Raw genomic sequence first — 23,392 nt, 5'->3', positions numbered from 1 at the left:
AGTGAAATTCAAAGTGCTACAGTATCACTAACACAAAAGATATAATCATTAACCCGACTGTGGAGGAGGAAGTGCTAAAGTCCAAGACTAATATTTGTTTACTTTGATAGATGCAACAACTTCATTAATCATTAAACGTTTTTTAATGACAGTTTCTACTGTCAACAGCACAGCACTGACATTAGGGATATAAGACAATATAAATCAAAAACAAAAAAACAATTGGTCGAGACATGTTGTCTGTCTCACATTAGGTAATTTTGATATTTTTGTGGTGAATGTCTTTAGCTTTCCAGTTTATTTAGGTACAATTTTACCTGAATCTATTTGCACATTTTACGTGTTTTCCACATTCTGTAATATAAATGATTTCCCATCTCCATTTGACATCAAATAGGTGCTGATTTTAAGGGTTTATATACACTTTATATCATTAACCTGACTGTGGGGACTTCAAAAGGAAGTGGTGAAGAAGACTGAGTGAGATGTTTGTTTCCTCTTATAGATGCAACAATTGTGTTAAAGGTTTCTGAATGACAGTTTCTGCTGTCATCAACACAACACTGACATTAAGGAAATAAAACAGTGTAAATTTATCTGTTAAGAATTTTACTACCAACCTCCTTTCTGACATCTAAACATCATGACCATCACTTACAGTACAGAGGTCTATGCAGGTGACCATTTCCAAAAGTAATTTGCTGTTTATCTGTTGCTAAGTTTTAATTAAAGACATGTTTTGCATTTAATTGATAATGATTTGCATGTGTTTAAACCTCCAGTAACACGGTTGAAAAGTTAAAGTTTAAATTTCATTTTCACTTTGACTGTATTGGTCTGATCTTTCGTTGGTTGGAGGTGTGTAAATGCTCTGGCAGCTGTTTCTCTGTGGTGACCTCACAGCTGAGACATTTCAGAGTTATGTTGCTCTCTAGTGGTGATATAGGGAAAGACACACTCTGAGTCACAAGGTTCAGTGTACTCCTCTGTAGTAGTGTAAACTTTTTCTTTTATCCTCACACATTTTGACAACTGATAACATTTTAAAAAGTAAGCTCATGCTTTCTAGATGTCAGGGACAAGCTTCACTAGAGTGTTTCCCAAAACTTGGAAGAAAACCTTTAAGCCTACACATCTGAACATTTGAGGTTGACACAGGTATGATGTAACAGGAAGACCTCTTAAGCAGGTTTTCAGGAAAATTGTATTTATTAATCAAATAAATTGAACAAGAGTGATGCTAGAAAATGTAGCAGCTTCACTAGACAAAATGAAGTTCACCAAATAAAAAAAGAAGATAAGTGAAAAAATATTTTTTCTAATTCTCATTTGACCTCATGTACAGACAGGAGATAATTTCTATACCTAATGTATGTGACACATATAAGAGCTGTGACATCCAAAAAATCATGTTTTACATTCACCAGTGAAAAGATGATTGATTAACAATTCATAATTGATTATTAACTTGTAGATGTGGAGACAAACTTTATCTGAGGTAAAAACATTTAGCCAAAAACAGATCACATGACCTTAGAGAAGATGTATACTGTCACGTAGACAAATCAATTTTTCCAGTTTGACAATATGAAATAAAGTATATCTATCAGTACCACAGATAAAACCCTCATTAATCCTCTAACCCCAATAATATGAGCATTAACAATAATGTTACAATGACATTAACATTTATTATCTACATGACAAATACAGGACATGTGAAGATGACAAATGTATAAGATACAAATATAAGCTCTAAGAAGTGTTATTGCTTTAATATGTGAGTTTCAATGAAAGGAGGAGTATCTAAATATTCAAAAATGTATTTATATTGTGTAAAATTGTGGAAACATTTACAAGTTTATGTTTAAAAAGAGTTACAGCTGTTACTTGCTGTGGAGGAGCAATGTGTGTTGGAAGACTAAAACATAACTCAGATATTTATACTTTGGTTAAAGTGGGAGAAGTTGAGATGCAGTGTTCAATCTGTAATCACAATGAAACAAAGAGAGAAACAAAAGCTGTGTTTTTGCAATCGTGGCCTCGTGCAGAATCTTCATTAGTGTTTCTAAAATGCAAACTGTCAAACTAATTGTTAGTGAAAGCATGAGTAGTTGAACATTTCAAGTTTTAGGTTTGACTCCAGCGTTAGAAGCAGAGGTTAAAGTGCTGCATGTCTCCCATCATCATCAAAGACAGTACATCACATGACTAACTGACATGAATTTGATATCTGAAGACAAAAGATGCCCCACTGGAGTAACGTTGTGGCTCTTTGGTGTCTGGTAGCTGCTGCAGTGATTCATCTCCACCAAAGGTTTGAGGAAACAGCTGGACAGCAGCATCAGTTCTCTCCGGATGTTGTTACTCCTGCAGTGGAGGATTCACATCAACATTAATGCTTCTATCAGCTCTCAGATAATCTTCACAGATATCATTCTTCACTGCATCCACTGACGACCTGAAACTCATAAATCTGATCTATGAATTCACACTTTAGTTTGATGTATCATGTGACTTTCTGACGGGTCCTGTGATGTCACACCTAAATATTCATTAAAACAAGTTTTGTTAATGAACATTTATGGTGCAAAATAGAATAAAATATTGAAGCCACAGCATCTTTATTTGAGTTCACTATTCTCGTCTAAATCTTTACTGGAAAGCTGCAAAGACAGAGTAACAAATAGAAAAGGACCTGGAATTATTAGTGGTCATATTGTACAGTAAATATATGTTTGATTTTAGTCCAAAATAATTTTAATCAGTATTACATTAAAACCTCAGTGTCAACTGTTTCCTGTAACTATACTGGATCTCTTGACTTAGAAATTCTGTCAAATCAGAAAAAACAGTTTTTTTAACAAAGACAGACTTTCAGTATATTTATGAGAGTATTATATCAGTATACTGTAGCTAGTTTCAGGAGGAGCAACAGAGAGATTCTTCATACAGTATCTGCACAGTGTTGATGACATGATGAAATACTCACTGTGATCAGTTAAGGACTGCATCTTTGACTGAAGATGGATCAGAGGATAACGAGTCTGAAGCTATAAAAGAAAAACAAGGTGTCAGTAATTCAATTCAAACTATTAACTGCATTTATCTGTACATAGAGAGAGAGAGAGAGAGAGATAAACTGACATAATACTCACACTTTGCAGGCCTGAATCCTGAAATACAGATGAGAGTTTACAATACTTCAAAATTTAAAATGTCACAATTTATGAAAGCAAACAAAGAAAACATTAATACACGTTTTATAGAAACACTATTAATTTCACTGATTTCTGCTTTTATTGCAAAAGGTAAGAGAGTAACTCTTCAGTTGGAGGTCACGTTACTGAACATCAGCCAGGTTACACTGTTATTTGTTTTATTCATTCAGAATAAATATTTTCCTGAAATGTTGCTGAAATATGTTAAAACAATGGAGTTAAAATGGTTTCATGATCAGTAAAAGTATTGTTGTCCTTCACCATTATCTCTTCTTCTCCAGATGAAGACTCCAGTGATGCAGACTGCCAGGAGCAGCAGCAGTCCTACAACACCTCCAATAACAGGACCAGCAGGGAACTCTGAGGGAGAAACTGGAACCAGAACAAAACATTCACAGTGCATCAAGGGCATGCCAATGCATTTTTGGTATTTTCACCTAGCTTTGATTCTACAAGTCTCTGGAACTCTACTGGAGGGATGAACACCCTGGTTTTGCATGTTGTATTTATTTTTTCTGAAATTGTTTTGAAAGTTTAAATTGATTAGATTGGTTTGTTTTAAATACAAAGCAGGAATAAGGGTGTTCGTGTTATTTTAGTGAGATTTATTTGAGTGAGCCATCACCAAAGAAAATGACAGTAATATTAAAGATCATAGGTTCGCTGTGATGTCAACCTTTTCCTGAGCAGGTGGACAGTGGACTGCGCAAAACTCACTTATTCTTGGCACCTAGATTGCAGTGTACTGCTGGATTGGCAACAGCACATCTTCAACTGCACCCTTCCTCCTGTGAGGCACATGGCAACTCACCCAGATACCAGACTGGTGCAGGTGAGGGTATAATTTCAGGTAAATGCCAGTACGCTGGTGGCAAAAGAGAGCCCTTTGTCTCGACCACAGAACTGCATTTTATTGCATCCACTTGTAATTTAAGTAGGTCATGTGCATAATGTAACAAGTAAGAAACATTTATTTCAGTGAGCAGAACAGCAGTTTTGTTTGTTAACCCTGGACTAACCCACAGCTTCAGAATGCTCAGGACTGATAAACTTGTTTTAAACTCATTCAAATTGTATAATCAGAAGCCAGAGTTACCACCACATTTACAGCAAATGACATGTATATATTTTATTGGGCAACAGATGTTTTTAGGGAATAACCATTGCAAAGTCAGTATTCCAGTCTTACCACAGTTGGTTCTGATCACTGTTTTATCCAGTTTGGTGACGATGTCGTCCTTCACACCAGAGAGATGAAACACACATTCATACCTCCTCCAGTCTTCAGGTGTGACTGATGAAAGGTTCAGGTCAACACTCATCTGGAAGGATCCATCGTGGTTGGGGAGGATCTCTCCATGTTCCACGTCCTCATGAAGCTCCTCTCCATCTTTCCTCCAGAACGTCATGGCTCTGTGAGGGTAGAAACCTGTAGCGTGGCAGCTGACTGGAGAGGAGGGAGTCTTCTGGAGGAGAGACACTGATGGAAGGTCTGGAGAGACAAGTGGGTAGGAGTGAGGGAGGGAGATTAGAAACAGAAAAGGCAACAATGGAACTATATCAGGTCAGATGATTCTACCTGTTCTCAGTAGAGAGCTCTTCCCAAGGTCCATATATCTCTTCACTAACTCAGGGCACTGCTGGGTGAGGAAGTTTTTCCACCTTTCATTGAGAGCTCTATCTCTGTCTCGCTTGTGTTTGGTGATGACAGCTTGTGGTTTTGGAGCGATCCATGTCAGTGTCTTCAGGTCAAATGCTATGAAGTCTTCTCCATCATAACCAAACTGAATAAACCCATTAACCTCTCCAGTCTCATCATCCCATTCACAGCCGTTCATCCTCTGGAAGATGTGGACACCTGAGAGAGAGACAGAGTGCAAAGTGAGATCCCACAGAGGGTTACAGGTGGCTGGAGCCTATGTGAGGCTGCATTTTAGAGGTCGAGGAACATGTGGAAGGGTCACCTCTCATTGCAAGGCCAACACACAGAAATACACAAACTGACATCAAGGGGTCAAACTTTCCACTTATCAACTTACCTGACTTGCAATTTTTAAAAATCCAGATCAAACCAAACATGACAAAAAGAGCCTCACACACACACACACACACACACACACACACACACACACACACACACACACACACACACACACACACACACACACACACACACACACACACACACACACACACACACATCAAGTCCAAGATTCAAATGTAGAACCCTTTTGCTCAGTTTTTCAGTGAATTCAGCACATAGCTACCAGGGAAGCTATATATAATATTAATATTGACGACCCATTTTGAAAGAGTCCTTCACATTACATGGCTGGTAATAGAGGGAGAGATATGAGTGAAGAATATATGCACATTTAGTAAACTCTGTATGTATTTGAACATGTAAACATGTGTGTTTATAATGCAACTATATCTGTTTGCTATTTGACAAAAAACACAACTTTACATTTTTACAGTATTTTTACTTACCTTCAGTTTGGTTCAGTTGCTGCTTCAAAATGTCAATTTGAACTCTGTGGTTGAACTGGTTTAATAAACACTCCTGAGTGTACCACTCCAAGTGCTGTGGATCATCTTCTATCATTTTTTGTGACCAGTCCTGTTTGGCTTCTGGTGTGTTACTGATGCTGTCACAGTAACCCATTGGAACTTCATCGACCAACCCAACAACCACAAAATCTGGGAAGTTTTTGACTCCAGAGGATATTGTGAAGAAAAACTTCAGTGAATGTTTCACTGTAAGAGAAAGAAGTTTAAAAGGTTTTGAAATCGACTTTTCATAAACATGCATTTATACATATTTATGATAATAACATTTAACTACATTAAATATTTTGTCCAGCATGAAACCTCAAACACACAAAGTTAGTGATGAGCTAGTGATGAAAGTAGAACATCTACCAACCTAAGAGCCAGATATTATACTTGGAATGATTGAGACTAAACAAAAGCTAAAAGGAGAGTGAATATTGACCTTCCATTGGCCAGGCAGCCAAAAACACAACTCAAAACACAAATGAATGCTGGATATGTTAATAGGCAATTTTTTGATGACACATTTGCCATAATGACTAAGACAGCTTTATTAAAATTACTGATCATCATTTTATATAAGGTTAGTAATGACTACATATACATTCAAGTGTAAATCTAATCAAAATGTTAAATCTTGATATAAACATCTGAAAGTGGAACAACATAGGGTGAGAAAAGCATGAATTACAATTATTTATCACATCTGCCTTATTTTGATTGAACAGTGACAAAATATCTTAATCTTTAGAAACTATGTTATTTTATTATATTATTTACTTTGATTAATCAACATTTTAAAAAAATCTGTATATAATCATAACAATTAATATGAGTTATTAGTACAGTAGGAAGCTGCTATGATATGAGCCCAGAAACCTGATCTGTGTTTAGTCGGTCTGGTGGAAAAAAAAACAAAACAACATTGTACAAATCTGATGAAATAATTTCAGAATTGTTACTTTGGTGAATAATGTTCAATGACATCAGTATCAAAAACCTCAAACCAAGAGGAAACAAAAGCCAACTGAATCAGGCCTAGGTCAGTGATGATTACAAGATAAAGACCTCATAATTACAAAATAGTTTCTGATGAATTCATATTAACCAGATATTTCCTCTCAATGATGAGGTAAATATCTTCCACATAATATAGCTAATAGTTATACATTTAATCCTACTATAGGAGATGCTACATTATATGAAAATATTTTAAGAAAATATCTCTGAATATTTTTTTCCACTGTTATTTCAATGTGCCTCCATACGAATCAATATCATTTCTTCTCTTTAATAAATAATTAATCAGCAGTGAACAGACATGTCAAAATCTGAGGTATGTTAAGCTCTGCAGTAAATGTACAGTTATATTTAAAAAGAGAAATATAAAGGCTGAAATAGAAGTTACAACAACTGTTTTAAAGATTAAATGAATAATAAATTGTATTTTTAATATTAATATTCAGTAAACAAAAAACACAGCCTAATTAAAAACAGTTACTGCAATATGATAAATATTTGTGAAATTGTGCTTTACTACATGATGCTGGTACATTAAGCTGCAGTTAATAGTCTAAGTGAGAATCATTACACTAAATGAAAGACCAACATCATCTGAAGCAGAAGGTCATACTCAAGTATCTCCTCTTGTGTCACATAGACTCCACACATGCAGTTATTAAAGTGTTAATACATTTTTGTTGCAGGCAGTTTTGGAATATCTGGTTTTGAAATACTGAGACATGATGTAGCCCATGATTTCTGCCTTGGCTTATAGTTTTCACATTACTATGTTATAAGTTAATGTTGTATTCCTGTCTTGCAACACCTGAGTCGGTCTCACGGGTAATCTACAGTACAGCACTGGCCCTCAGAAGGTGTAAATGTAATAAGAACATTGCCTTGAAATCACAGTTACAACTCACAAAGGTCTTCATATGAAACATTAAATCATTTGTAGAAAATCCTCCTTCCTGCCCAGTCCTAGGTGGGCGGGACTTAGTCTCAACCTAATGGGCCGCACCTGAACTGATAAGAAGCCTGGCTCAGTCTCTCCTTTTGTCTGCTGCAGCATGCTGACCTCTGTGTGATATCAGCTACCTTCTCCAGTTGACTGTGCACCAGATGCATAATTTGAGTAAGTTAAGGAAGTGTATTGTAGTTATTGCTGTTTCTTTGTTCAATAACTTAACAAGTGCTTTGATTTGATTAAGATTTATTAGAGTAGCTTTGTTTAGTGATTATTGTTTTCATTTGCCTTTTAGCCTTTAAATCATCTGTGAAAGTCAACTATTTAAGTGGAAATCCTGTGAACAAGACAATAAACCGTTGAACGGCTCTCATCTCTGGTCCTCATACTTTAACTGGTGGGCCAGTTCAGAGGCTCTTTAAATAACTCAGCTACCACAAAGTCAAGTTTCCACAGCATTGATGTCATTCACTGTGTATTTAAAACACATCCAGATACAAAATGTAAAGACTCCTTTATAAACTTGAGGTATGTGCTTTGAGATTTCAACTTATTTCTTGTTCTGTGAATATTATATTTGGCTATTAAGACATATCATATTAGGCCTAGATTATATTACATTATACTGAATTATATTATTCATAATCTGAGTTTACAGTATGAGTACACATTAAAAACAATTTGTTAGAGTTTTATGTTTTATATTTAGGTTCATTTCAATAATGACACTATTTGATAAAGTCAAAAGAAATAATCCGACACACAACCAGATGTTAACAACATACAGAAACAGCCTGTTCTCACTCCCAACTCGTCACATATCGACGCTTGGTCAGGACCCCGTGCCGTCACTTTTTAACGCACTGGGTATCCCTTTAGCATCATTTTTCAACGTACAGGGTAGTCCGAAAGACTTCTGTTGAACTCCCACAACATCTGAAATAGACGCCATGAGACCGATGACGTCTATATTAGGTGACAAATTTCAGCCTGGTCGCCAGAATAAAACATTGGTTTTTGCAAACCACAAATACGTTGAATATCTACATTTCAACACCTGTACTACGGTGCATATTAACATTTCAACAATACTTATCATATCAACACTTTGATAGTGACGTACTTCACATGACATCTATATAAGCTGACGTTCTTCTTAGGAGTAGGAGGGTTTGGTGGATGGCTTGAAACTTTGTTGGCAGAAAGTTGGAAAGCAGCAGAAACATGGTTCGAGACCACCTTGCCATTTTTATTTTATTTTTTATTTTAACCCAAATCATGATCTTTCCCTAACCCTAACCAAGTGGTTTTTGTGCCTAAACTTAACCAGACCTTAACCACCATGTTGTCACACCATAAAATATAATTATTTTTTAACGGTGACTGCCGTGTTACTGCTCATTGACAAATTATGCTAAGCGGTACCCAGTGCATTAAAAAGTGACGCCACGGGATCCAGCTTCGATATGTGACGAGTTGGCAGTGAGAACGTGTTGACAGAACACCAGTACTGTACAGAAACTGTTATTTCAGCAAAATCCTGGATATATTCAGTGTCAGTGACACCTGAACGACATTATTGATAAAATTCATAAATTAATCTAACATGTTGCAGACCTGAATTCATTTCTTTAGTAGCTGCATTTCAACTGACATCTCAACAGTTTATGTAATAGATACTAGAGAGAAATAAAAAGAAGCAAATTACACTACCAGTTAGAATGGGAAGGTGTGTCCAAATTTTGGACTGATACTGTAAATGAAAGTTGATTTGTGTTCAACAGAACTGTGTGCACACCTCTATTTACTAAATTTTGGTGTTTGCGCTCTCTGCAATTTTTGTTATGGACCAATCTCTGTGTTATAAAAGCTTGAAACATTGGAAACCACTCGGCTCGCTGTAAAATCTAACTTTACTGCATGTAATGGACCCATGACAGGTATGCGTCCTGTTATACCCCCGCGGTGATTACGCGCCTGTCTATAAAGGATTTGTAAATAATTTATTTACCATTGCTAAAGCCATTGATTAAACCCTTTACAAAGGACGACTTATCAAAAATGGTACAGGTAAAGCTTGATGTAAATGGCGTAAAAGTGCCCAATTTGAAAGTGAAAGTGAACTGTATCGCTCTAGGCCTTCTACACTCTCACTTAAAACGAAACAAGTAATTTTCGACGACTAAATGTTAAAAAAAAACCAACACATTTTAAAGTTAATCTTACCTGAAAGTGTGACCGGAAAGAAGATGAGCAGAAAAACAAGCTCCATCGTCTTCATGGCATGACTTTTTGGGGAGTCCTGTTGAGTGACCGCTGCGGTAGACAAACTAGTCGCCGTTTTAATTTTGTTGTGCGTCTTCGTGTGTTGTGTGGGAAGGTGGGACCAAAGTACACCAGTATCATATTGCACCTGATGCGTGAAGGTGTCCAGCCCACTGACTATCACTTATCTATACAGACACACATTTTACCCTTGGAGCAAATGTAATAATTATACATATTTGACAGCTGAAAGTACAAAAAAAGATGTACAAGTTCACTGATTCACAATAGTGTGCATTCGGTGATTCAGTGGGGCGATTTTTACAGTTGTCTGGATTTATAATGGACAACTATTCTGAATTGCCTGAGTCAGAACATCAGTTATTTTACTTCGATTAGTACGACCCGAGAGGGCCCATGCGTATCGCTACACAGGCATGTACTATAGGCTATTGCACATATCTCGGTTTGAATTATCCTGGTGAATTATCCTGGTATGACCTTTGCATACAACAAGAGTAACCTAGTTAATCATGATTCACACAGCGGTGAGTGCTGAACTGCAATTGGACCTGAACTTACATGGCACTTAACTCGCTTTGATCTCTCCTGAATAGATCCTTACTTGTGATTTATTAACTCTCATGTGTACGTCTCTTTGGATAAAAGTGCCTGCCAAATGAAACTGTAACATCGTAACATTGATCGATTGTTCAGTGTCTAAAATGTCAGAAAATAGTTTTTTAAAAAATGCATATCATATTACATATTCAGATTAATTGTTTTGTCTGATCAACAGTCAAAGACCTAAAGATGTTGAGTTTACTGTCACTGGAAACTGTGGAATTGCAAATATTCACATTTCAGACGCTGGTACAAGAGAATTATAATTTATTTAGTTAAAAAATTACTTAAATGTTCAATCAATTATCAAAATTGTTGCCAATTAACGTTATGTCAATCAACTAATCAATAATCATCTAATCATTTCAGCTGTAGAGTTATGCCATATATAGTGGGGGACAACAGGGGCCCAACAACAAACCTTTGCCTCAGGGCCCAATAGCAGGTCACTCATCCAAGTGGAGATGTTCAAAACTGACACTCTTTTTAAACCTATTAGACAAACTGTAATCATATTGTTCCAGAGGGTTGATACAATTGTGTTGCACCGCACTAAGATAAATATCACTACCGAAAAAGCGACTTTTTCAAGGTCACAAATACCAACCAAAAAAAGACTTTTTGACTCATTTTTATGATGTTAATTTATTGTGTATCTGTTTTGGGTCAGTAGTTCTCTGATTTTTAGCCCTCAGTGAGTCTGTGTTTGGTGTAGGTTGTTTAGTTGAGACTACTGATATTTTTGTGGTAAATGTCTTTAGTGTTGCAATTTACTTAATTAATTTTTTTCCCTAAAAGTAATATTTCCCTACATGAATTTGCAAATTTTATGTGTATCACATTCTGTAATATGAATGCACCAAATAGGTGCTGATTTTAATAGTTTGGATACACATTTTATATAATAAATAATATTAAATAATACATTTAATTTGTACTGCACTTTTCATTCAGAGTGAAATTCAAAGTGCTACAGTATCACTAACACAAAAGATATAATCATTAACCCGACTGTGGAGGAGGAAGTGCTAAAGTCCAAGACTAATATTTGTTTACTTTGATAGATGCAACAACTTCATTAATCATTAAACGTTTTTTAATGACAGTTTCTACTGTCAACAGCACAGCACTGACATTAGGGATATAAGACAATATAAATCAAAAACAAAAAAACAATTGGTCGAGACATGTTGTCTGTCTCACATTAGGTAATTTTGATATTTTTGTGGTGAATGTCTTTAGCTTTCCAGTTTATTTAGGTACAATTTTACCTGAATCTATTTGCACATTTTACGTGTTTTCCACATTCTGTAATATAAATGATTTCCCATCTCCATTTGACATCAAATAGGTGCTGATTTTAAGGGTTTATATACACTTTATATCATTAACCTGACTGTGGGGACTTCAAAAGGAAGTGGTGAAGAAGACTGAGTGAGATGTTTGTTTCCTCTTATAGATGCAACAATTGTGTTAAAGGTTTCTGAATGACAGTTTCTGCTGTCATCAACACAACACTGACATTAAGGAAATAAAACAGTGTAAATTTATCTGTTAAGAATTTTACTACCAACCTCCTTTCTGACATCTAAACATCATGACCATCACTTACAGTACAGAGGTCTATGCAGGTGACCATTTCCAAAAGTAATTTGCTGTTTATCTGTTGCTAAGTTTTAATTAAAGACATGTTTTGCATTTAATTGATAATGATTTGCATGTGTTTAAACCTCCAGTAACACGGTTGAAAAGTTAAAGTTTAAATTTCATTTTCACTTTGACTGTATTGGTCTGATCTTTCGTTGGTTGGAGGTGTGTAAATGCTCTGGCAGCTGTTTCTCTGTGGTGACCTCACAGCTGAGACATTTCAGAGTTATGTTGCTCTCTAGTGGTGATATAGGGAAAGACACACTCTGAGTCACAAGGTTCAGTGTACTCCTCTGTAGTAGTGTAAACTTTTTCTTTTATCCTCACACATTTTGACAACTGATAACATTTTAAAAAGTAAGCTCATGCTTTCTAGATGTCAGGGACAAGCTTCACTAGAGTGTTTCCCAAAACTTGGAAGAAAACCTTTAAGCCTACACATCTGAACATTTGAGGTTGACACAGGTATGATGTAACAGGAAGACCTCTTAAGCAGGTTTTCAGGAAAATTGTATTTATTAATCAAATAAATTGAACAAGAGTGATGCTAGAAAATGTAGCAGCTTCACTAGACAAAATGAAGTTCACCAAATAAAAAAAGAAGATAAGTGAAAAAATATTTTTTCTAATTCTCATTTGACCTCATGTACAGACAGGAGATAATTTCTATACCTAATGTATGTGACACATATAAGAGCTGTGACATCCAAAAAATCATGTTTTACATTCACCAGTGAAAAGATGATTGATTAACAATTCATAATTGATTATTAACTTGTAGATGTGGAGACAAACTTTATCTGAGGTAAAAACATTTAGCCAAAAACAGATCACATGACCTTAGAGAAGATGTATACTGTCACGTAGACAAATCAATTTTTCCAGTTTGACAATATGAAATAAAGTATATCTATCAGTACCACAGATAAAACCCTCATTAATCCTCTAACCCCAATAATATGAGCATTAACAATAATGTTACAATGACATTAACATTTATTATCTACATGACAAATACAGGACATGTGAAGATGACAAATGTATAAGATACAAATATAAGCTCTAAGAAGTGTTATTGCTTTAATATGTGAGTTTCAATGAAAGGAGGAGTATCTAAATATTCAAAAATGTATTTATATTGTGTAAAATTGTGGAAACATTTACAAGTTTATGTTTAAAAAGAGTTACAGCTGTTACTTGCTGTGGAGGAGCAATGTGTGTTGGAAGACTAAAACATAACTCAGATATTTATACTTTGGTTAAAGTGGGAGAAGTTGAGATGCAGTGTTCAATCTGTAATCACAATGAAACAAAGAGAGAAACAAAAGCTGTGTTTTTGCAATCGTGGCCTCGTGCAGAATCTTCATTAGTGTTTCTAAAATGCAAACTGTCAAACTAATTGTTAGTGAAAGCATGAGTAGTTGAACATTTCAAGTTTTAGGTTTGACTCCAGCGTTAGAAGCAGAGGTTAAAGTGCTGCATGTCTCCCATCATCATCAAAGACAGTACATCACATGACTAACTGACATGAATTTGATATCTGAAGACAAAAGATGCCCCACTGGAGTAACGTTGTGGCTCTTTGGTGTCTGGTAGCTGCTGCAGTGATTCATCTCCACCAAAGGTTTGAGGAAACAGCTGGACAGCAGCATCAGTTCTCTCCAGATGTTGTTACTCCTGCAGTGGAGGATTCACATCAACATTAATGCTTCTATCAGCTCTCAGATAATCTTCACAGATATCATTCTTCACTGCATCCACTGACGACCTGAAACTCATAAATCTGATCTATGAATTCACACTTTAGTTTGATGTATCATGTGACTTTCTGACGGGTCCTGTGATGTCACATCTCAATATTCATTAAAACAAGTTTTGTTAATGAACATTTATGGTGCAAAATACAATAAAAGCATCTTTATTTGAGTTCACTATTCTCGTCTAAATCTTTACTGGAAAGCTGCAAAGACAGAGTAACAAATAGAAAAGGACCTGGAATTATTAGTGGTCATATTATACAGTAAATATATGTTTGATTTTAGTCCAAAATATAAAAATTTTAATCAGTATTACATTAAAACCTCAGTGTCAGCTGTTTCCTGTAACTATACTGGATCTCTTGACTGAGAATTTCTGCCAAATCAGACAAACAGTTGTTTAACAAAGACAGACTTTCAGTATATTTATGAGAGTATTATATCAGTATACTGTAGCTAGTTTCAGGAGGAGCAACAGAGAGATTCTTCATACAGTATCTGCACAGTGTTGATGACATGATGAAATACTCACTGTGATCAGTTAAGAGCTGCATCTTTGACCTCAGAAATTTCAAAGGATGATGGGTCTGAAGTTATAAAAGAAAAACAAGGTGTTTAATTTAAGCTATACACTGCATTTATCTGTACATAGAGAGAGAGATAAACTGACACAATACTCACAGTTTGCAGGCCTGAATCCTGAAATACAGATGAGAGATTACAATATTTCAAAATGTAAAATGTCAGAATTTATGAAAGCAAACAAAGAAAACACTAATAAATGTTTTATAGAAACATTGTATTAATTCCACTGATTTCTTCTTTTATTTTGAAAGATAAGAGAGTAACTCTTTAGCTGGAGGTCACGTTACTGAACATCAGCCAGGTTACACTGTTATTTGTTGTTAAAATGACTTGATGATGAGTAAAAGTATGTTTGTCTCTCACCATTATTTTTCCTTCTCCAGATGAAGACTCCAGTGATGCAGACTGCCAGGAGCAGCAGCAGTCCTACAACACCTCCAATAACAGGACCAGCAGGGAACTCTGAGGGAGAAACTGGAACCAGAACAAAACATTCACAGTGCATCAAGGGCATGCCAATGCATTTTTGGTATTTTCACCTATAATAATGTATGATAATCATACATCATTATTGACGATCACGTTTCTTATTTTCATCCCCTTAAAACACAGGACTTTCCCGTCGTGACACACAGACAGTTTGGGAATCCTGTGAGAGTTTTCTACTGAGGAAACTTATTATTGTCCAGGATGTGCAGAGTTGTTAATATGAGTACAGCAGCTCAATTATACTGCCAAAAGCAGATGATGTCACTTTCTAGGTGAAATTAATGTTACTGGACATGTTGATGTGATGGTTTAATTTGGCATCACAATAATTCATACAATGACCATCTGCAGGTGAAAACCACCTTAGTACTTCAGACCTCTGTGTGTCCATCCTGTGTCTATGTTGTACCTGTTCCCTGTCTTTGTTGTATTACACCTTTTGTGTTTTTGTTATTGTAATACTAAAGCTTTGTTCTTTATGTTTTTCATCCTGTCATCTTTGAATTGATCACCCTGTCCTCCCTGAAAGCTCTTGCTCTCTCCTGCATGGTCACATGTTTCCTCAGATCAGCAACAGTTCTATTTTATTCTTACTGTTTAATAAATCTAATTTTCACATACAAACAGTAGATTGTCTTGTGAGTAATCCCATGACAGTGCAATAAATAAAATACAAGTAAAGTAAAAAATGTGGTCTAGCATTTTGCATGTTGTGTTTCTTTTTTCTGATTTTATGTTTTATGTTTAATTTGGTTAGATTTGTGACAGACCTGTGCTCCTAATCATTTGCTGGCACACCACTAGATTTGAACTGTTTTTTGTTGCATTCACTAAAGTAATTTTTAGTAGGTCATGTGCATAATGTAAGAAGTAAGAAACAATATTTATTTGAATGAGCAGAACAGCAGTTTTGTTTGTTAACCCTGTAATTAACTAACCTTCAGCTCCAGAAAGTCAAGATTGTTTCAAACTCATTCAAATTGTAAAATCAGAGCTCAGGTTTAACATCTTCTACATGTTCATGGCAAATTACATGTATACATTAAATAAACATAGTAAAGTCAGTATTCCAGTCTTACCCCAGTTGGTTCTGATCACTACTTTGTCCAGTTTGGTGACGATGTCGTTCTTTGCACCAGAGAGATGAAACACACATTCGTACCTCCTCCAGTCTTCAGGTGTGACTGATGAAAGGTTCAGGTCAACACTCATCTGGAAGGATCCATCATGGTTGGGGAGGATCTCTTCGTGTTCCACGTCCTCATGAAGCTCCTCTCCATCTTTCCTCCAGAACATCATGGCTCTGTGAGGGTAGAAACCTGTAGCGTGGCAGCTGACTGGAGAGGAGGGAGTCTTCTGGAGGAGAGACACTGAGGGAAGGTCTGGAGAGATAAATGGTGAGGGGTGTGGGAGGGAGGTTAGAAACAGAAGATGCATTTAAATATTGTTGTGTCCATGAAACTACATCAGGTCATGTGATTCTACCTGTTCTCAGCAGAGAGCTCTTCCCAAGGTCCAAATATCTCTTCACAAACTCAGGGAAGTGCTGGGTGAGGAAGTAGTTCCACCTTTCATTGAGAGCTCTATCTCTGTCCCACTTGTGTTTGGTGATGACAGCTTGTGGTTTTGGAGCGATCCATGTCAGTGTCTTCAGGTCAAATGCTATGAAGTCTTCTCCATCATAACCATACTGAGCAAAACCATTAACCTCTCCAGTCTCATCATCCCATTCACAGCCGTCCATCTTCTGGAAGATGTGGACACCTGAGAGAGAGACAGAGTGCAGAGTGAGATCCCACAGACACACAGGCACACACACACACGCACACATACACACACGCAAACACACACACGCACGCACGCATACACACACACACGCACACACACACACACGCACGCATACACACACACACACACACACGCACACAACACACGCACGCATACACATGCACACACACACACACACACGCACACACACACGCACACACGCACGCACACACACACAGAGGCCATGATTCAAATGTAGAACCCTTTCGCTCAGTTTTTCAGTGAATCCAGCACATAGCTACCAGGGAAACTATATATAATATTAATATTGATGACCCATTTTGAAAGAGTCCTTCACATTACATGGCTGGTAATAGAGGGAGAGATATGAGTGAAGAATATACGCACATTTAGCAAACTGTGTATGTGTTTGGACATGTAAACATGTAAACATGTGTGTTTATAATGCAACTATATCTGTTTGCTATTTGACAAAAAACACAACTTTACATTTTTACAGTATTTTTACTTACCTTCAGTTTGGTTCAGTTGCTGCTTCAAAATGTCAATGTGAGCTCTGTATTTATATTGGTCTAATAAACACTCCTGAGTGTACCACTCCAAGTGTTGTGGATCATCTTCAAACATTTTTTGTGACCAGTCCTGTTTGCCTTCTACTTTCTTACTGATGCTGTCACAGTAACCTGTTGGAACTTCATCAACCAACGCAACAACCACATAATCTGGGAAGTTTTTGACTCCAGAGGACATTGTGATGAAAAACTTCAGCGAGTGTTTCACTGTAAGAGAAAGAAGTTTTAAGGGTTTTTAAGTTCATTTTTTATAATCATGCATTTATCTATACTTGTGATAATAACATTTCATCACATTAAATATTTTGCCCAGCATGAAACCTCAGACACACAAAGTTAGTGATGAGCTGGTGATGAAAGTAGAACATCTACCAACCTAAGAGCCAGATATTATACTTGGAATGATTGAGACTAAACAAAAGCTAAAAGGAGAGTGAATATTGACCTTCCATTGGCCAGACAGCCAAAAACACAACTCAAAACATAAATGAATGCTGGATATGTTAATAGGCAATTTTTGTTGGTACATTTGCCATAATGACTAAGACAGCTTTATTAACCTTACTGATCGTCATTTTATATAAGGTTAGTAATGACTACATATACATTCAAGTGTAAATCTAATCAAAATGTTAAATCTTGATATAAATATCTGTACACTGCTATGAGATTCCTGAAAGTGGAACAACATATGGTGAGCAAAGCATATGAATTACAACTATTTATCAGTGTTTTCTCTAATTTGCCTTATTTTGCTTGAATAATGAAAAATATCTTAATCTGTAGAAATTTTGTCATTTTATTATATTATTTAATTTGATTAATTACATTTAAAAAAAAATCTGATCTGTGTTTCGTCAGTCTGGTGGAAAAAAACAAAACAACATTGTACAAAACTGACAAAAATAATTTCAGAAATGTGACTTTGGTGAATAATGTTCAATGACATCAGTATCAAAAACCTCAAACCAAGAGGGAACAAAAGCCAACTAAATCAGGCCTAGGTCAGTGATGATTACAAGATAAAGAACTCATAATTGCAAAATAGTTTCTGATGAATTCATATTAACCAGATACTTCCTCTCAATGATGAGGTAAATATCTTCAACATAATATAGCTATTAGTTGTACATTTAATCCTACTATAGGAGATGCTACATTATTATGAGAACAAATTATTTGAAGAAAATATCTCTCCAGTTTTTTCTGCTCTTAATGCAATGTGCCTCCATACCAATCAATATAATTTATTGACTTGAATCAATAATTAATCAGCAGTGAACAGACATGTCAAAATCTGAGGTATGTTAAGCTCTGCAGTAAATGTACAGTTATATTTAAAAGAGGTACTGCAATATGATAAAAATTGGTGAAATTGTGCTTTACTACATGATGCTGGTACATTAAGCTGCAGTTAATAGTCTAAGTGAGAATCATTACACTTAATGAAAGACCAACATCGTCTGAAGCAGAAGGTCATACTCAAGTATCTCCTCTTGTGTCACATAGACTCCACACATGCAGTTATTAAGGTGTTAATACGTTTTTTTAGACAGATTTGGAATATCTGTAGTCTTAAAATACACTGAAATGTGGACTAGCCCAAGATTTATGCCTTGGCTTATAGTTTTCACATTATTATGTTATAAGTTAATGTTGTATTCCTGTCTTGCAACACTCTTGTAATCTACAGTACAGCACTGGCCATTAGAAGGTGTAAATGTAATGAGAATATTACTTTGAAATCACAGTTACAGTCACAAAGGTCTTCTTATGAAACATTAAATTCATTGGTGTCATTCACTGTGTATTTAAAACAAATCCAGATACAGAATGTAAAGACTCCTTTATTAAAGTAATACTTGAGGTATGTGCTTTGAGGTTTCAACTTAATTCTTGTTCTGTGAATAATTATATTATTATAACATATTATATCATATTAGGCCTAGATTATATTATACTGCAGTACAGAATCTGTAATCTGAGTTTACAGCATGAGTAAACATTTGTTACAGTTTTATTTTTTATATTTAAATTAATTTCAATGAATGACACTGTTCAATAAAGTCAAAGGAAATAATCCGACACACAGCCAGATGTTAACAACATACAGAACATCAGTACTGTACAGAAACTGTTATTTCTGCAAAACCCCAAATATATTCAGCTTCAGTGACACCTGAACGGCATTATTGGTTAGATTCATAGATTAATTTGACACGTTTCAGACCTGAATTAATCTCATTAATAGCTGTATTTCATTGGACATCTCAATAGTTTATGTAACAGATATGAGAGAGAAGTAAAAGTAGAGAATACAGTACTAGTCAGAAGTTTTGACACACTTTCTCATTCAAGAGAATGGGAAGACCTCTCACAAGTTACACTTGTTAAAACCACAAAAAAATGAACTAGCAGTGAATAGACATGTTTAAATCTGAAGTATGTTGATCTCTGCAGTAAATGTGCAGTTTATGAATATGATGTGCATAAATGCTGAAATAGAAGTTAAACAACTGTTTAAAAAGATTATTCAGTTACCTGGAGATGCAACATGGCAAAAGAGAAGCAACAACATGAAATCCTTCATCTTGTTTTGATACAGACATTAAAAAACACTGTGATGAAAGAAAGACTGTTAACAGTGTGTACAGTCAAATGAAATGACCAATAGAAATTATAAATAGCAGTGCATCACGTGTTACCAGGAGGAGTAAATTCAATATCTGACTGGCTGATCAGATTCAACAGGAAAATGCAGGAAATGTGTTTTTTTGTTTTGTTATTTACAAGAAGTTTAATAGCATGTAGTGACATGAGCAGCTGTTTAAAGTCATATAAGACAATTTATTCAATAAGGCAGTTTAAAGTGTTTTATAACCCGACTGTGGGGGAGGAAGTGGTGATGGTGGAAATGCTCTGGCAGCTGTTTCTCTGTGGTGACGTCACAGCTGAGACATTTCAGAGTTATGTTGCTCTCTAGTGGTAAAATAGGGAAATACACACTCAGAGTCACAAGGTTCAGTGTACTCCTTCATTAACAAATGAAAATTTGCGGTACGTGTGTGTGTGTGTGTGTGTGTGTGTGTGTTTGCAGTAGTGTAAACTTTTCTTTTATCTTCACACATTTTGACAACTGATATTTTTTTTTAAAGTAAGCTTCTGCTTTCCAGGTATCAGGGACAATCTTCACTAGAGTGTTTCCCAAAACTTGGTACAAAACCTTTAAGCCTACACATCTGAACATTTGAGGTAAACACAGGTATGATGTAACAGGAAGACTTCTTAAGCAGGTTTTCAGGAGAATTTTATTTTAATTGAAGGTAAATATAAATATTATTAGAACAAATAAGAACAAGAATGACACTAGAAAATGTTGCAGCTCCTCTAGACAAAATGCAGTTCACCAATAAATAGATGATTGATTAACAATTCATAATCAATTATTATTATCTTGTAGATGATGTAAAGACAAACTTTAACTGAAGTGAACACATTTAGCCAAAAACAGATCACATGACCTTAGAGAAGACGTAAACTGTCATGTAGACAAATCAATTTTTCCATTTTTGCAATATGAAATAAAGTGCATCAGTCAGTACCACAGATAAAACCCTCGTTAATCCTCTAACACCAGTAATCTGAGCATTAACAATAATGTTACAATGACATTAACATTTATCATCTGCATGACAAATACAGGACATGTGAAGATGACAAATGTATAAGATACAAATATAAGCTCTAAGAAGTGTTATTGCTTTAATATGTGAGTTTCAATGAAAGGAGGAGTATCTAAATATTCAAAAATGTATTTATGTTGTGTAAAATTGTGGAAACATTTACAAGTTTATGTGTAAAAAGAGTTACAGCTGTTACTTGGACTGGAGGGGCAATGTGTGTTGGAAGACTAAAACATAAGTAGTTGAACATTAAAAGTTTTAGGTTTGAGTCTTTGAATATATATGCATTGCATAGACTAACATTTAATGTGACTGCACACACACACACACACACACACACACACACACACACACACACACACACACACACACACACACACACACACACACACACATAACATTACTGATTTTAAAAGAGGACAGCTATAAGGATACACTCACTAATGGTTGTTAAAGCTCAAAAACAGGTGCAAGTTAACTCACATTGCACATGACCAACTGACATAAATTTGATATCTGAAGACAAAAGATGCCCCACTGGAGTAACGTTGTGGCTCTTTGGTGTCTGGTAGCTGCTGCAGTGATTCATCTCCACCAAAGGTTTGAGGAAACAGCTGGACAGCAGCATCAGTCCTCTCCAGATGTTGTTACTCCTGCAGTGGAGGATTCACATCAACATTAATGCTTCTATCAGCTCTCAGATAATCTTCACAGATATCATTCTTCACTGCATCCACTGACGACCTGAAACTCATAAATCTGATCTATGAATTCACACTTTAGTTTGATGTATCATGTGACTTTCTGACGGATCCTGTGATGTTACATCTCAATATTCATTAAAACAAGTTTTGTTAATGAACATTTATGGTGCAAAAGAGAATAAAATATTGAAGCCACAGCATCTTTATTTGAGTTCACTATTCTCCTCTAAATCTTTACTGGAAAGCTGCAAAGACAGAGTAACAAATAGAAAAGGACCTGGAATTATTAGTGGTCATATTATACAGTATTTGATTTAATATTGTATGCAATATGTTTTATTTTGGTCCAGAATGTAAAACATTCAATCAGTATCCCATTAAAACCTCAGTGTCAGCTTTTTCCTGTAACTATACTGGATCACTTGACTGAAAATTTCTGTCAAATCAGACAAACTGTTTTTTAATAAAGACAGACTTTCAGTATATTTATGAGAGTATTATATCAGTATACTGTAGCTAGTTTCAGGAGAAGCAACAGAGAGATTCTTCATACAGTATCTGCACAGTGTTGATGACATGATGAAATATTCACTGTGATCAGTTAAGAGCTGCATCTCTGACCTCAGAAATTTCAAAGGATGATGGGTCTGAAGCTATAAAAGAAAAACAAAGTGTTTAATTTAAGCTATAAACTGCATTTATCTGTACATAGAGAGAGAGATAAACTGACAGACAGTTTGCAGGCCTGAATCCTGAAATACAGATGAGAGATTACAATATTTCAAAATGTAAAATGTCAGAATTTATGAAAGCAAACAAAGAAAACACTAATAAATGTTTTATAGAAACATTGTATTAATTTCACTGATTTCTGCTTTTCAAGCTACTGAACATCAGCCAGGTTACACTGTTATTTGTAGCTAAAATGGCTTGATGATGAGTTAAAGTATGTTTGTCTCTCACCATTATCTCTCCTTCTCCAGATGAAGACTCCAGTGATGCAGACTGCCAGGAGCAGCAGCAGTCCTACAACACCTCCAATAACAGGACCAGCAGGGAACTCTGAGAGAGAAACTGGAACCAGAACAAAACATTCACAGTGCATCAAGGGCATGCCAATGCACTTCTGGTATTTTCACCTATTATTACCTATAATAATGTATGATAATCATACATCATTATTGATGATCACGTTTCTTATTTTCATCCCATTAAAATACAGGACTTTCCCGTCGTGACACACAGACAGTTTGGGAATCCTGTGAGAGTTTTCTGCTGAGGAAACTTATTATTGTCCAGGATGTGCAGAGTTGTTAATATGAGTACAGCAGCTCAATTATACTGCCAAAAGCAGATGATGTCTCTTTCTAGGTGAAATTAATGTTACTGGACATGTTGATCTGATGGTTTAATTTGGCATCACAATAATTCATACAATGACCATCTGCAGGTGAAAACCACCTTAGAGCTTCAGACCTCTGTGTGTCCATCCTGTGTCTATGTTGTACCTGTTCCCTGTCTTTGTTGTATTACAC

The 23,392-nt window shown here is 35.7% G+C and overlaps 2 protein-coding genes across 2 annotated transcripts; both read right to left on the bottom strand.

Moving 5' to 3' along the window:
- Nucleotides 1-2,997: 2,997 nt before the first annotated feature.
- LOC137198609 (major histocompatibility complex class I-related gene protein-like) lies at nucleotides 2,998-23,251 on the bottom strand. The gene is made up of 8 exons (XM_067612459.1): nucleotides 23,245-23,251; nucleotides 22,821-22,931; nucleotides 17,411-17,677; nucleotides 16,596-16,874; nucleotides 4,411-4,713; nucleotides 3,483-3,593; nucleotides 3,159-3,176; nucleotides 2,998-3,053 (listed from the first exon to the last, which is right to left on the bottom strand). The coding sequence occupies exons 1-8, from the start codon at nucleotides 23,249-23,251 to the stop codon at nucleotides 2,998-3,000; spliced, it is 1,152 nt and encodes a 383-aa protein (XP_067468560.1).
- LOC137198514 (major histocompatibility complex class I-related gene protein-like) lies at nucleotides 4,787-10,102 on the bottom strand. Its single transcript, XM_067612398.1, has 3 exons — nucleotides 9,970-10,102; nucleotides 5,712-5,978; nucleotides 4,787-5,079 (listed from the first exon to the last, which is right to left on the bottom strand). The coding sequence occupies exons 1-3, from the start codon at nucleotides 10,022-10,024 to the stop codon at nucleotides 4,787-4,789; spliced, it is 615 nt and encodes a 204-aa protein (XP_067468499.1). The 5' UTR covers nucleotides 10,025-10,102.
- Nucleotides 23,252-23,392: the final 141 nt, after the last annotated feature.

This window comes from Thunnus thynnus, chromosome 15 (assembly GCF_963924715.1).
Source record: "Thunnus thynnus chromosome 15, fThuThy2.1, whole genome shotgun sequence".
NCBI lineage: Eukaryota > Metazoa > Chordata > Actinopteri > Scombriformes > Scombridae > Thunnus > Thunnus thynnus.
Note: the sequence above shows the minus strand (reverse complement) of the source record. Positions and strands in the feature narration are given on the sequence as shown.

Excerpts from the sequence above, each read along its gene's own strand:
- LOC137198514 (XM_067612398.1), bottom strand. The coding sequence starts at position 10,024 with ATGAAGACGATGGAGCTTGTTTTTCTGCTCATCTTCTTTCCGGTCACA. Across the intron at positions 5,979-9,969 it reads CTTTCCGGTCACACTTTCAG|TGAAACATTCACTGAAGTTT; the intron begins GTAAGATTAACT and ends TTTCTCTTACAG. Across the intron at positions 5,080-5,711 it reads GCAACTGAACCAAACTGAAG|GTGTCCACATCTTCCAGAGG; the intron begins GTAAGTAAAAAT and ends TCTCTCTCTCAG.
- LOC137198609 (XM_067612459.1), bottom strand. Across the intron at positions 17,678-22,820 it reads CTGGAGAAGGAGAGATAATG|TGAAACACTCGCTGAAGTTT; the intron begins GTGAGAGACAAA and ends TTTCTCTTACAG. Across the intron at positions 16,875-17,410 it reads GCAACTGAACCAAACTGAAG|GTGTCCACATCTTCCAGAAG; the intron begins GTAAGTAAAAAT and ends TCTCTCTCTCAG.